Source organism: Bacillus rossius, chromosome 7, assembly GCF_032445375.1.
Source record: "Bacillus rossius redtenbacheri isolate Brsri chromosome 7, Brsri_v3, whole genome shotgun sequence".
Lineage (NCBI taxonomy): Eukaryota > Metazoa > Arthropoda > Insecta > Phasmatodea > Bacillidae > Bacillus > Bacillus rossius.
In genome coordinates this window covers 28,651,707-28,668,159 of record NC_086335.1, presented here as the reverse complement: position 1 = coordinate 28,668,159, position 16,453 = coordinate 28,651,707, and the positions used below count along the sequence as shown (strand labels likewise).

General features: G+C 36.6%; 1 protein-coding gene across 1 annotated transcript in view; it reads right to left on the bottom strand.

Annotated features, from left to right (window-relative positions):
- Positions 1 to 16,453, bottom strand: part of LOC134533767 (vacuolar protein sorting-associated protein 8 homolog) — a 71,019-nt gene that overhangs the window by 44,438 nt on the left and 10,128 nt on the right. The window contains exons 4-7 of the mRNA XM_063371407.1: positions 15,976 to 16,269; positions 13,466 to 13,684; positions 8,522 to 8,701; positions 1,607 to 1,858 (exon numbers count right to left, since the gene is read on the bottom strand). Coding sequence (XP_063227477.1) covers positions 1,607 to 1,858; positions 8,522 to 8,701; positions 13,466 to 13,684; positions 15,976 to 16,269 — 945 coding nt within the window. The remainder of the gene's footprint in view (positions 1 to 1,606; positions 1,859 to 8,521; positions 8,702 to 13,465; positions 13,685 to 15,975; positions 16,270 to 16,453) is intronic.

Genomic DNA, 16,453 nt, shown 5'->3' with positions numbered 1-16,453 from the left:
CCTAGCAGCCGAAATTATTTTTTTCCCCAATGTTGACGAAAAAAAAAAGATGCCGGCCGCATAGCAGCCGACAATATATTTTAAATTTCCCGTCTAGTACTATAAAAAAATGAACATGGCGGCCAACTAGCAGCCGACACTATTTTAAATTTCCCACCTAGTACTATAAAAATAATAAACATTGCGGTCGCATAGCAGCCGACACTATATTTTAAATTTCCCACCTAGTACTAAAAAAAATAAACATGGCGGCCGCATAGCAGCTGACACTATATTTTTAATTTCCCGCCTAGTACTATAAAAAAATAAACATGGCAGACTACATATGTTTTTAAAACTTCCACAACACAAAACAAATTTTTATAAGCATATATACAACATTTGAAATTATTATTTCCAAGATGGCCTTGTGGTCGTGTGGTTAGCATTGCTGACTACCAATCCAAAGGTTGACGGATCGAATCCCCACCGCCGCTATACCTCCCATTTTTGTACTTGTAAAAATAAATGTGGCGTGACACTAGCGCTCCCTAGAATCAAGATGCCGTCACACGAGCAGACGACCCTCCACATGACATCAACAACCACCTGAGGATTCCCTCCACATGGCTCCTGGCCACGTGGAGCCACACCCTCCTGTTTGATTTTTTACAGTGTTCCAGGAGTCCTTCGCTCCCCCTACTAATGTAGGCATTAAACAAGACATTCCCCATGCCATTTAAGAATTTCAATGCATTTATTTGTAAAGAACTAGCAATTATTCAACCCTAATTTGAAAATTAATTTTAAATATTTTTTTTTTCGAGTGTTTCTGTTGTCAACTTGGGTAGGTGGCTGCAGAGCCATGTGGAACTTGATGCGGCCACTTCAAGGAGGAGAGTTAAAACTGAAGATGCTATTTTAGTTTCAACAGTTTTGAGGCCCAGAATATTATTTCATTTCATTTTCAAAATTTGGCCTTGTATATTAGAGGAATGCCTGAAGTTAATAATGCCTGAATGCTACAAAGTTTATCCTATTAAGTAATTTGGGAAAGACTACAACTGTAATAATTGTACTACATACAATTTTTACAAATATTTAAAAACCAATGTTGTCTTCTTTGGTATCTATATCTCCCCTTTAAGTGAAACACTGTAATCTAGGCTTGAGATAGCCAATAGTAGGAGGAAAATGATTGGAAATGAGAGGAAATGCAAACATGAGAATTTTAACATAAACAGACCAACTATCACAGTCTCATCCAGGAGTAACTTCCGCAGTAAAAGGCCGGTGCAGACAACATGCTGAATAAAGAGAGAGAGAGATGACACGCGAGCAGGAAGCAGGGTCGGACACAGATTGCATTCTTGGAAGGGGCAAATAAATGGAGAATTTTAGATGGCATGGAATACCTCCCAGTTAGAATAAATGAGAAAGTCCAAAGTTTTGAAAAATAATAGCCTCTGAAAATGGAATTTTAACACATTCCTGACTTTTTTGAAATTCAATATTAAAGCTATGAAGTAGCTTATTTATAGTTCTCTGAACAGTTTTTTAGTTCAAGGGGTTTGAAGGACCGCCACTGGCAGGAAGCAAGGTTGCACGGAGAAGGAGAGGTGCCCACCATGGCCTGGCTGACGTTGCCGCCGGTGGCCAGCCCCTTGAAGTGGCCCGAGCCGTACACCAGGCCGAGTGGGGAGAGATCGAATGCTTCCAGCTCCTCCCGGCTCCGCACGTCCAGCAGTCGCAGTTGCTCCGAGACGTCGACGGCAGCCAGGGTACGCGCGTTGAGCCAGTGCAGCCCCAGCAGCTCGTAGCCCACGCTGAGTTTCTGCAGCGCCGCGAACCGCACCCTCTTGCGCGCGTCTACCGACACCTGCAGACCATGGTGCTGTGACCTCGTGCACCACAACACTGCTCAACTGTACAACAACCTCTTGCACCACAACACTGATCAAATATACAACCGGATGCCCCACAATACTGCTCAACTATCTACTTACTAAAACCTTGTGCACCAAAACACTCAACTATACTATAACCTAGTGCACTGCCACACTGCTCAACTAGACAACAACCTCTTGCACCACAACACTGCTCAACTATACAACCTCATGCCCCACAACACTAATCAAATATATTACAACCGGATGCCCCACAATACTGCTCAACTATCTACTTACTAAAACCTTGTGCACCGAAACACTCAACTACACCATAACCTAGTGCACTGCCACACTGCTCATCTATATAACAACCTCACGCAGCATGAACTGATCAAATATACTAAAACCTTGTGCACCACAGTACTGCTCAATTATACAACAACCTTGCACACCATAAAACCACTCAAATATACAACAACCTCACACACCACAGCATGCTCAACTATACAACCTCATGCACCACAAAACCACTCAACTATACAACAACCATGTGCACCACAACACTACTCAACTATACTACTTACTTAAACCTTGTGCATCAAAACACTCAAGTGTACTATAATCTAGTGCACTGCAACAATGCTCAACTACACAACAACCTTGTGCACTGCGAAATGCTCAAATATACTAAAACCTCGCACACCACAACACTGATCGACAATTTTACTACATCAATCCACCAAACCTCATCAGCTTGACTAATATCTGATTAAATAGTACTTTGTAGTATTGCAGGACCATGCCTTTACCAATTTTTTAAAGTATTTTTGAAAGTAATAAATATCATGTTTTTAGTATTCAGGTGTATCTGCTGGTTTTTAGATTCAAGGTCATGGTAACCTAGTTTTTCATACTTGTATTTTATCATTCCTAGCATTCTTTTTTTTTTTGATATTTAATTATTTTATTTTGAAAAGCCAATTACCTAACAATGTATGTTTTTACTAGTTTTCACAAGTTTGCCTTTAAAGTATTTAATTTAAATGACATTTTTTACAGTTATATTTAGAGATGGGTCGAGTCTTGGTTTATCGAGTCGAGCCGAGCCGAGTTGGGTCAGATTGACTCGACTCGAAAACCGAGTCACATATTTTATCAAGTTCGAGACTCGAAACACGTTTCGAGTTAAGTACCAGCATCGTGACATTATAGCACTTTATTATAGGTTGTCTTAACGTTTTTTCCAAGTCATTAATACAGCAAGAAATGATAATGACCTTTAAACAAAACAAATCCCGTGCCAACCCAACCTTGCCCGCTACCGTGCTACGGCGCTATAATAGGTACAAGTGCAACCAAACCTAGGCCTACCTTCATTTATGAACGTGACGTCGTAACGTGATTTTGTCGATAGTGGCGACAGTTTATAGGACAAAATTATGTCACATGACCATTTTATATTTAAAAAAAATGCTTGGAAAACAGTGTGCACTGTTTTCATTTTGTTTTTCATCCTGTGTTTACTTCAAATACGGTACCGCATTTGTTTACAAAATACGTCAAAGGATTTTCACTGAAGAAAAATTTGTTGCAAAACGCACATATATTAATAATCATCACGTTTATCTTGCCCCGTTTATAATAACTCGTATAAACAAGAGATTTCCGTAACCTAAAAATATAAACACAAAATAATTATATTATAATATTTAGTAAATAACACCAAGCCGTGAAACGTGAAAATGGCTGCGTGTTAGGCCAGCCAGCCTTGCATTTTGGAACTAAATTTAGGCTGTGTTCCAAATAGGTAAACATGCGTGCTCACGTACTCGCTCTCGGAAGTGACGTCACGAGAGTGTTGTTCCATATAGTCGAGTGCGAGCACGAGAACGAGTGCGCATATCGAGTGTTTTTGAATGCATGCTCGTTGCGTACTCTCGTAACCATTGTTTGTTTACGTTTACGTCTGGACTATTGATCTAAAACAAAGGCAAATGAACAATGCACGTTTCATTGTAAGTACCTGTTCGTAATTAAACAACACGCGATGTCTTCATGTGATCTGTAAGACTTGGAACAAATATGCAACAAAGATGAACAAGTATGATACCGGTAATAGCACGGAAATTGACCCGGAGGTACAGGTTAGGATAGTTAATTTTAACATGATGAAACATAAACATATACATACATGCATTTAGGTGATGGATAAACCAACGTACATGTCTAAATGAAGCTGTTAGCATTGTACATTGTTGTAGGAAGCCTCATACACATGGGTGTGTTTACTTTGGAGTATGGTTGTGTTCCAAATGGCGAGCACGCATGGAGCATGCACTTTGCACGCAAGGAATTGTGGGTGTGAGTATGAACACGAGTGCAAGTGCGAGTGCAAGTGCGAGTGCGGATTATTTGGAACACAGCCTTAGCTGTGCTCCGCTACGCAGCGCTGAGTGTCAATAACGTTTAGGATAAAATTACTTTCTTTTTGTTTGAATAAAATATAATAATAACAACGCTCATGCATTTTATTAGGCTATCAGTTACTGATCGCCAAATCAAATGCATGAAATATTTATTTAAAAACATATTGATATTCTTGTAGTTGTAACAAGTTCCGGGCGAATAATCTTGCCGCGGAAAGTGTATTTACATTGAGAATGTGACAATGTGACAAGGCCTATATCCCTTGAGCTGTTTGTTCATGTGGGGATCTGCCGGTGGATCGGAAAAAAAAAGTTACATAACTCGGGAAGCCTTCTTTTCACAGACGAAAGAGCCAAACTCCCGATCGTACATCTTCGTTTTTTTTTGTTCATTGTAAATAAATATGGCGGTGTTGATAAAAGCAAATACCATAAACAAGGCAACGGTATTTATTTGTACGCCGCCATATTTTTCGTTTGCAGTGTGTCCGTGAATGTTTATTTTGGACAACTCATGATAACTATGGTCAATTAGGTTAGGTTAGCTACATTATAAATACTTTAAAACATTGTGGACGGTTGATATGGTTTGGATAGCTACATTAAAGATACTGTGAAATCATGTTGAAATAAATCTTAGTTTTTTATATTTAAATAACATAATGATTTGAATTAATCATTTAAAATATTTAAATAATGCAGATGCATCTTGAATACACAATTTTTATATCAATGGGTGTAGTAATTTTTTATTTATCATATTCGACGCAAAAAATTATAAAATTATGAAACTCGAACTGACTCGACCTCTTCAAAAATTTTGTGGCTCGAACTCGACTCGACTCGAAATATAAATTGCAAAACTCGGCTTGGCTCGACTCGAAGCCAAAAAACCTCAACTCGTCCATCTCTAGTTATATTTTTACATGTTCATTTCATAGTGTGTTTGTAAAGTTTTGTAGAACATTAGAAGGAAGAACATGTGTGTGATGCTCTGGTGTTGGCAGGAAACCAGTTTATCAGTTACAGAAAAACTCTGGCACTTTATGTATATATTTTTATAATGGGAAAGTTGAAATCGTGCATTTCCTCCCCATAGTGTATATCACTTTACTCGAAAGAGTCAGTAGGAGGGGAAAATAAAATGTAAGTCTAGGACATCTGGAAAAGTTTTGGTAGTGAAATCAGTTATAATCTTATAATTGGTTGCTTTCTGAGAGATGTGCTGCGATTGGTCGGTGAGGTCATGCAGCTTACTCCTTCCTGCATGACATAAATCAGTTACATAATCTTGCCAGTTCTTTGATCGATGTGGACTAAATATGTTGCGTTTGGCAATGGCTCATGCAAATAAAAGATAGTTTTAAGTGACAAACTTTATAGCTGTGGTATGGGCTGCACCATATTTTAACCAATTTTCAGAACTATTATCTAGAAATTAGCAACTAGTCATCAGCACTCAGCCCATGATGGGGTTTTAGTAATTTTTAGCTGCCATTCCAAGGACACATTTGTCCTTGTTCGTCCCGCTGATGCCAAGCGACTGCAGGACCTAATTGTGTAATGTGATTTAATGCAAGTATTCAGAACTTTTCAGAATCATTAAAATAAACAAGCTTTTTTTTTTGAGTAGGGAAAATTAGACTGTGTTGTAGCAATGGAAAGTGTGGACCTGTTGTAAACATAATGTAATGGCGGACAATGTTTTGTTTTTCTGCGAGAACTTAAAATTAATCTACCTAAAAGTTCTACTTATATCTCTCTCTTTTATGAAGAATGGTCAACTAAATTCATACATAACCTAAAAATTTAAAACATCTTCAAAACATTTGCAGAATTAATTTTTTTGAGGAGGGTTTTTGTTTGTTCAAGTCAGGTCGTCTTTTAGCCGGGGCGATCTGAGTTGTAACAACTTAAGTGGTGTGATTTAGAAGCTAAAAGGCACAGAGCACCAAGGACTACCAGCATTCTGCAGTGGATCCCCGAGAAGATCAAAGTGCAGAAACTTCTCCTTCTGCACTTAACTGTGAGATTAAAACCCCTAACCATACCTTACCTTTATAACAGGCCAAGCTTATATATAATCTATTTTCTAGTGATGCACCGATTATACTTTGTCTATTACGATTACCGATTACTGATTATTACACTAATAATTGCAATTACCGATTACAATTATCGATTATCAGTTTTTGCGTAAAGTTGAAATAAAAAACAAAGTCTTTTACTAAATATTCCTACTTGAACGCCTTTTTATTGAAATACTATAATCAGATTTTTATGTATTACTGCACTAGGAAATTTAGTTTTCAATCTTGAAGACGTCATTATGTTGATCAACAATCAAAATACAAAGCTAAACTACAATGTGTTTACGTTAATGGCCATTGTCTACAAAAAAAACTGCAGTATTCAATATTCATGACTTACTATTGCAGTGTTGCCAACTTCAATTCTGATCGTCACTTGTGCAAACATTATGGTTGCAATTTGGTATTTTATTTTAGTAACTCCGTTAATGACTAAAAAGTAAAAACTAAATTTAAAAAAATGCCAAATAATCACCATTCCAGTTTATTAACTACTAATTAGCATCACGTGAGCCTACTTTTCTCAATCCTTTGAGAAACGGAATTATGTAGCGGCAGTGGAATGTGAACTGATGGCGCTATAGTGTATTTGTGGGTGTTGTCCGTTCCAACCTCACATCATACATAACAAACATGGCCGACATACGGTACACAGTGAAAATTAGTTAGGGTCATCGTTTCTACGATACCATGTCCAATTTTTTTTTTCAGACTTACATTTACTAATATAAGTAACATATGCCATATTGTGAATTGTGACAGCTTTAAAAATGCATTAATTTTCTTAACTAAATATTTTGTGCGAAGAAATCACGTGTGTGATTTGTCTGTGGACATGGTAAATTTTGTGACAATAATACCATTCACGAAGTTAACTTAACAGGATAAATTGTACAGTAAGTAAATGAATTGAAAGGGGTAAATACTGTAAATAGTAATACGGGGCAGTTATGTATGTACGAGCACAATTCACGAAACAAGCAAATATTATTAGGCGAGTGTATCTATGTACACTCCGAGATGTTGACATTCCCTACCTTCCACGGTCATATTCGTTAAGAGATTTCAGCCGTTTGTAGTTTCAATTCGAGAACTTATTAAGGTTTAAACTTTAAATGTATTTTCTTTTCTTTCAAGTCGTATAGGTTTCAGCAACAAATTTTACAATAATCGGCAATCGGTTATAACCTAACCTGGTAATCGCCGATTACGATTAATCGGCATTGGGTCAATAATCGCAGTTGCCGATTAACCGGTTGCATAATCGGTGCATCACTGCTATTTTCCACAAAAATGCAACTTTGTACCTAACAAACAAATATCAAACTGGACATCTATAAAGTTTAAAACAGATTTAGCTCATACGCTGAAACAGCATTACGATAATTAATTTCTGGGTTATATTTGTGACATGCTGCCAACCTCCAGTTTGGATTATTAAAGCCTTTTGGACATGCAAACTACATAGCCGGATGGTTTTAACTAAGAGTAGGTATTCAAGTGATTCCAGCATTCCCATTATTTCAGTCACATCCTGAATATGGTCAGATGCTAATCAAGAACACTAACATTAGTTTTTCAGGTCTCTACAACATATAACATCACATTCAATTTCCTCAGCTCGTAATAACAGCAGAATAAAATGTCAAAGGTGAGGTTATAAACTATTAGTTACATAGTTAAAAAAATACACAAAATATTAAATTATAGTGTTTTAAACTGTTCTATCAAGTCACATCAATTAGTATAGCAAGATGAAACCAAAATAACTTTTGTTTACAAATCATACATGTACATATTAGAAAGATTATAATGAGACAGATTTATGAAACACTAATCAATTTCGCAAAACCAATATTTAGTTCAGGGGCGCAACAACAGGGGGGGGGGGGGGGCAAGGGTATTTTGCCCCCCCTCCCCCTGAAACCTTGAAGTGGGGGCAAACGGGGGCAAAGAAAGTGCTGTGTAATCAATTTTTAGATAATAAAACTGCTTAAATAGCACCATTTTCCACCTTGGAATACAAATTTTCCCGGGGGAGGACCCTTCTTTATAAAAAGGTATATTGCCCCCCCTTTGGAAATTTAGTTGTTGCACCCCGGGTGTTTAGTTAGTGGGACAAACACAATCCACAAACCTGGAAGAAGTGTATTGTAGACTCTCTGGCGAACGCCAACACAGGGTCGATTACCCTGGAGGTGTCTGCCATCTGGATGATGACAAACTGCCACGTGATGAGGGGCAACGTGGCAGGACTGGCCTGCAGCGAGTGTGTGAAGAGGACCTTCATGCGTGGCCGTATGCTCACCACTATCACCTGCCAACAAATACTATGTATGATGTTGACAAAATGCTGGATCTATTATTCAAAGCAATTCCATGTAGAGCCTCTTAAAATAAAAATATTTTGATGTAAGATAATGTAAATTACAAATTGGGAATACCAGAGATATTTTTTTAATTTTGCAAGTATACTCAATTATTTTACATTATTTGATTCAATCCCAATAAATAAAAGCTTTCATTTATAATCACCCCAAAAATAAAAGGATTTTTTTTTTTAAATAGAAAACAATATACTAACTGCAAACACTGTACACCTAAAATTCTGTCTTAAAAATGTTAAAACAATCTTAGTTTTGAAAAATTAAAAAAAGTGAAGATAGTCTCATATCTAAGCATTAATATATCATTTTAGACCAAGTTAAATATTAGGGCTGTTCTGTTACCTATACTGGTATCAGATATTGGCTGATATTCAGCTCTTGGCCAGTACCAAGGTATCAGCCATGGTGTTGGAGGTATCAGAAAAAATATACTCAGTACTAGTGATGGCCCGATATTCGATATTCGATATCGAAGATCGGTAATATCGGCACATTTTTCAATATTGGACATCGGTAAATACTTGCGATATTTTGATAACCGATGTTTGCTCTCGCCAATAATACTTCCCACATAACCTTAACCGTAATTCCAAGATTATTTTCCGCGGGCGTAATTTATCCTTCTTCACGTCACCATATTACCTAGTAATTCCAAGCATATTTTCCACTGAAACAATTTCAAGCCTATTTCTTCTTTCTGATACTGCAATGAATCCCGACGGTACAATTCTTCCATGTGTATACAAATCCCAGTCATTAGTGCATATTTATTCGTTTCAGATATTCGCAAAATGTTTTCGCTTAATGAATTTTCGAAGTTCACTAAGTGTACATAAATTGAAGACATAAACGAAAATAATTACGTTATTTAATTTAATAAGTGATGTAGCCGTAAGTAAACATGAAAAAGAATAAAGTTGCTGCTTGATATAACAGGCATTTTCTTTACGTGTCGTTTCATGGTCGCCAACTGCTGTTCTATACAAAGACGTTACATAAGTTTTACAAAAGCTAAAATATGAAACGTGTTTAAGTAGGGCAAGTTGCAGCAAAGGTATTGTGTTGGCTATATTGAGTTCATTTCCAATAACATAAATAAAGATGTGTGGTTTTATCTCTTCAGTACGTTTCATAGTTGTATTAAAATTACTTTTCACGTATTTTTAACGTGTTTCGCACCAATAAATGGAGTGATACAATGTTACAAAATTTGCTAATTGAAGACCTTCCATTCTAGCGTGTCATTTACCGTGATGAAATTATACAAAGGTTACAAAAGTTTGATGTTTTTCGGACGGTATTTTTCGTAGATTACAGTTGAGACACTGGACTAAGTACATGCAGTGACTCGTGAATTTGAATTTAGAGAGATTATTTGTAAGCCATTATGATTATTTCATTATTAGCTTTCATTTAATGTGAATTTACAATATTTTACAATTAATAAAAATAATATACATTCACATAAGTATGTTTTATTAATATTTCACATTTTTCATTATTGTCTATAACAATACTCCAGAACCACAATTTTATAGAATCAGTATTAGAAATGAGATAGGCCTATAATCGGAATATCGGGTATCGGGTATCGGGTATCGGATCGGTAAATTTGGAAATATCGGAATCGGTATCGGGTTTTTGGATATTGGGCCATCACTACTCAGTACTAAGAATTTTTTGAAAATACTATCTACATTTATTTGTTATAGTTTTAAGTTGAAATAATGTTATCTTTTTTCAATTATTATAAGTATCTCAATAAAAGCAAATCATGAAAACTACTGGCTTACACACTGTTTAGCTACAAGTATAAATAAATACGTTTACTAGTAACGTAATGATGTAATCACTTTAGTATCACTCTAGGCCGACTATCTCGATTTTCTGGATTTCTGATGTTTTTGTTTCCACCGCGATACTTAACACTGACACACATGAAAAAATTAAATTAATTTTATCCAATCAGATGTCACCCATTTTTTCTGTTTGACCTGTTTATAGTTATGTTGGCATTTTTTTTTACATTTTTTGTAAGGTTATACTTAAATGTTGTGTTTGTTAATTAGTCTAAAGGCATAATGGGTAATTTAATGTGCTATGCACAAATTTTATGCTGTAAAATACCTTTCATTTGTCACCAACAAAAAAAAATCCTTTTAATAAAGAATTTTAATTAAGAACTGACTTACTACTTACAAATATTAAATTTCTGGAGACTTGCACTGTTGATTATTTACAAAAAGTACTGAATCAGTTTTCTATTGATTATTGGATGTGTTAAAGAAATGTATCGTTAGTTGAATCAGTATTGGTTCCTATCCTTATCGCCCATCACTATGTTTACCTAATAAATTAGTGATCCACAATTTTCAATAAACTTGTTTTCTTTATAGATTTAGAAAAAAAAAAAAATTCTCATATCTATTTATAAAAACTTGTGTTTCAACTATTTATTTACAAATGTGTGGCCAGTAATTGTAAATGTTAATAATAGTATAAGATATTGGTGGTGGTATCAGGGTATCGGTTGTTGTATCAGGGTATCAGTATTGGAACAGCCTCAATATTAATATATTTAATTCAAGGTCATCCTATTTAAGGTTCCCTCATGTAGAAAGGAGTTGGATGCCCTACCAGAGGAACAGACCTGCCCAGCATGAAGAATGCGTGATGTGAGATGAGATAAGCTATGGAGCAGTGACGAAATGAATAGATGGAGGGAGGAAATGGCAGTACACTGAGAAACCACACAGGCCACGGCAACGTCCACCACGTTTCCCACTTGTGAACATCCTGGTTCGACCCCACCGGGAATCAAGCCCAGGTCACCTTAGTGAATACCTGTTGAAAATATTGGTGACAGAACAACATATGCAAGAGATACCTGTCAGGATTTCAGAAAGAGCCCTTAAATAATTCCTTTAATTTTATGCTGTAGGGTTGGCAGTGTCAGAATTGGTTGTGGCCAATTTTACAAAGTAAAAAAAAAAAAGTGTCTAACCTGGGAGTTAAATATCTGTTATCTGTTTATTTATATGCTCCTTGGATAGAGCATTAAGAATTTTTTCCTGTATAAAAGATTTTAAAAAATTAGCTCTTACCCTATAAATACAAACTATTTCACCCTATTTATAGGCACACAATTTTAGTGTTTTATTTTTACATCAATTTTGTTTTTGAAACAGGAGAATTCAGTTTTATTGTATTTATTGTTATACATTGTCCTTATTAAAAAAAATGTTTCAAAAAAATATTAAAATAAATATTTTTTTCATTACCTATTTTAACAAAATAATCTAATTCTGACTGGTATATTATGCTCTTATACAATAAAATCATTACTAATAAGCATGTAAAAAAAAATAAAACTTGTTTTATGAAATTAATTTAGTTCATCCTTTTTCGTACACACTTCATGCTAAATAAATAAAAATCATTTATGTACTTACTTAAAAAATATTCATATTAAAAATTTAAGTTTTGTAAAATTGTTGGTTGATTTAATGATTTTAGATGCATTTAGGTGCTAAACAGTGCATTAATTTGCATTTCGGAGATATATAGTGCATTAACATGTTTTTTTTATGTTATTTCGGTTTTATTGCAATTCACCATATAATATTGTTCCTACCTATTCATAAGTCTAAATTTCTTACAGTAGACTCCTGATTATCCGGGTGTAGGTTATCTGGTTTGCAAGTTAACTATGCAATATTTCCATTAACCATGAAAACAAAAATAATTTATGATGTTTTATTTCCATGTGCAAACAATGGCAACAGCACTTGTGTAACATTAAAAACAATGCAATAATTTAGTAACATCGAAAAATATGTTGCGATTTCCTCAATAGCTATTCGCTTCCTTCATTGTATAATTATTTCAGCTGACGCCCAAGTTTCAGCCAACGTTTATATTCCACCATCCCGCATGTCAGTAGCAGCTCTGGAGACTGGAGAGAAAAGCCAGAAGCTTTCAGGGCTAGTTTATCTCTCAGCTACTAGGATGCGCTAGTTGCAAATCATGGCAGAACGCATATAATAATTAACAGAGTCAGGAATTACTTAAACAGGTTAAATAATCTTACTAATAAAAGAAAATGTTATGTTTATGCTTTTTCAAATTTTATTACAAATGAAATATATGTACCTCCTATAAAAAAAAATTATTTTGTGTAACTCAACAATGTTACAATGCAGTACGTGAATTATAAAATTTAATTTTACATGGTTTAATCTCAAAATGTTATTTTATATTTATTGAAATGTACATATAATGAAATTAGATATACGTATATTATTACTGTATAATAATTTAAACAGGAGTAGTGTCTTGATTAAAATGGTAGTCAGTAAGCACACTTAATTGATTGGAAAACAAATTATTTTGATTAAAATACTTTCTTATTGAAATCGCATTTGACTAGCACTGTTTTGATTAGTGCTCTGTTTTACTGGAACGAATTAGGGCCTTTCTTCGAGGGGTGTATGTTACAGTGTTTTAGAAAGCCAGGATAATTTTTTTTTTTAAAAACTTGGCTTTAACCGTGTTTTTCGGTTATCCGTGGACCCCTTGCCAGTCATTACCCCGAATAATCTGGAGTCTACCATAGCTTGAGAAACTACTCATGGTCACAGCTGGGGAGCTTGGGGAGGTTGAGGAAGGGGTGCAGAGGTGGTGTGCGTGATGACCTTGGAGAGCGTCGCCATGGCGACCAGGACCACGCTGCGCAGCGGGTGGTTGATGAGGGGCTGCAGCAGCAAGGGTTCGATGCAGCACACCTCGCCCCGGCTGCCCGAGAACAGGCACTTGGAGTCGCAGCCTCGGACGCCCATCGTCCGCCTGAAGCTCAGCTCAAACACGGAGCCCCCGCTATCGCTGCACAAGGCCAGCGTCGGCAGGTCTGTGAACTGCAACGCAAACAAGCTCGTGTCATCTCGCACCAAGCAACATACTGCATTACATGGTTCGGCAGGTTCTGTAATCCGGTCCCGATTGTAACTTTTTTGGTGTGGATTCCGGCTTTCGAACCTTGTCCACCAGGTCGTGTTGCTGAGCTACCCACATTTTAGTTAGCTCAAAGTTTATCAGTGTAGGTTTTCATTTCAGTACAGTACTTCCTGTTTTCTAACATGTTACATTTCACAGGTACACATTCATAATGATTTTTCAAAGAAAACCAACGATCAACTCTAATTTTTTCTTTCTACAGAGCAGCTAATTACAACAATTTTTAAATATCATTATATTGTAAATTATTTGTCTTAAAATTTATAGTTTTCCCATTCAACCAAACATTAAACCAGAAAAATCACTACGTAATACAGCATGGCTGTGGTTCTGAACATCCTGGATCAAAGACTTTTTAAGGGACTAACTTACTAAGTATGTAATAACATTAGTTACTGAAAACCAAATTAAAATTTTTTAAAATTATTTTATCTATTTTGCTTGATCAGTTAAAATTAAAATGTTTATTAAATACGTTTTTACAATTTTGAAGCATCTTCTGATTAGTGAGGCTGTAACATTCTAGAAGTTTTTAAAAATTGGAAGACATGACACTCTGTTGCCAGTAAGTTATTTTTCATGCCTCAAGGTAGTGTGTTTCTGGGAAAATCCAGCATGTAGGCACATAACTGCGCAGCAATGAACTAGAACTTTTGTTGGGCGCTGTCTCGCCAGCCAATCAGGACGAGCCATGCTGTGCCGTGATGTTACGTTCCAAATTTTAAGGAAAAAAATATTTAGGAATACACTTTATGGTCATGTACCTGGTCCTTTTTTGTGATTGGTCGGTTGAATCACAGGGTTGCTTCACTTTGTTTTCACCTCTGTAAGAGACAACAACTTCGTTGTTAAAATAGTTGTCGCTCGATTGCAGCGAGCTGTCGTTTTATCGGCAGAAACATGAATTGATATTAACAAAGAGATATTTTCAGGCCTGCTGGTTGGGGCCAGGCTGAAATTTAACTTTTTTATGTGTTTTTGAACTTTTTTTTTACTACAAATTCGACCCCAGGCATCAGCGTTGGCCCAGGGTGACCACGATCACCTCTCGAGAAATATTCTCAGTAATATACTTCACTTAAAAATTTAAGTGGAGAATAATAGTTAATAATTTGTTTGTATTATTGAGTGGCGAACTATAGTGACTGTGGAAAATCATTGGACATGTAAGTTGTGATCAACGTTTTGTTTTGAGAATTAATATAACAAAAGATTGTGCAAAAATATTTTTACTTAAAAATTATAGCAGAAAAACTACTCTATCAAAAGAATAACTCATCCTAAATATTAGCATACGAACTTAAAAATAACAATTCAAAATCATTGTATATAAACAAAAACTTCCCAGGGATTAAAGTGTATAAACTATTCTGGGTTACTTAACCAAGCCAACCGAAAATGTAACAACTAGGTTCAATGCTTTTAAACTTGGAGTTTTGTGAATAATAGTTTTAGTTTATAATGTAATGTACTGTAGTTTATAAGAGTTTAAGTACTTTTATTTTCTTAATCATAGTAGTTTTAATGTTAGTGTCTAGTGTTTTTCCAAAAAAAGAAATTTAACCATTTCTGGGCCTGAAATATGAAAAAGTTTTATTAGTTAATAAATACTTTTTTAGTTTATTAGCTTTGATGAGAAATATTCTTTTAGTTAGGATCTTTTCAAACAGCTTCCTAAAATTACATTAAGACTGAATGCTATTTTTAAAAATATGATAACCAAAATAACTTTTTTTTTTGGTTAAGTGAAAGACCAATAGTCAGTGGCGTAGCCAGGATTTGTGTATAGGGGGTGTTAAGCATTGCCCCCCTCCCGTATTAAAGCGGGGGGTCGGGGGGTCCTCCCCCGGGAAAATTTGGATTTTAAGGTGTAAAATAGTGCTATTTTAGCAGTTTTCGGTTCTTAATTTTAATATTGTAATGGCAAAATTTTTATTAATTTTAATATGAAATTTGTTTCAGTGATGAATAAGAAATTAATTAAAGATTTGGTGCTAAGGGGGGGGGTTGAACCTCTAACCCCCCCCCCCCCCTGGCTGCGCCCCTGAATTAAGTCAGTACCTTAGCATCACCAGATGTAAAAATAAGATTAGTAAATATATATATATATTTGTTTTTCTAGTGAAGAAATTTGTTAAAGATTACCAGCCCCATCCTCTTCCTGGAACATCTCTAACCGCATGCAGCTCACCTTGACGTGCAGCACGGCGGTGCCCGGGGGGTGGGCGTCCGTGACGGTGCGCAGCAGCCTGCCGGACTGCAGGTCGAACATGAGGATGTCGCCGCGCGCGTAGCCGGCCAGCAGCCGCGAGCAGTCCCCGTTGAAGCCCAGGCTGGACACGGAGCCTGGCTCCCGGCCCGCCGGGCCCAGGCGCCAGCGCAGCGCCTGGGCCGCGTCGAACACAAGCACGAGGCCGCGGGACGTGCCCACCGCGACCATCGTGGCGGCCGCCATCGCTGTGGGCCGGCCCCCGTCCGCCTGGTCCTGCCCGTCCCGGCCAACATGAGCATCCGGCTCCACGCTGGGCCTTCGTGTGTACAGGGTGCGGCAGAGAGGACGGACGTTTTTGAGATGGGTAGTACTCTCCCCCTCCGTCTACGAGAGAGGTGGGGAGGGTGCAGTTTGACTCGTGAGTTCCTAGCATTGTTTTACCAGTTGTAGTCATGGA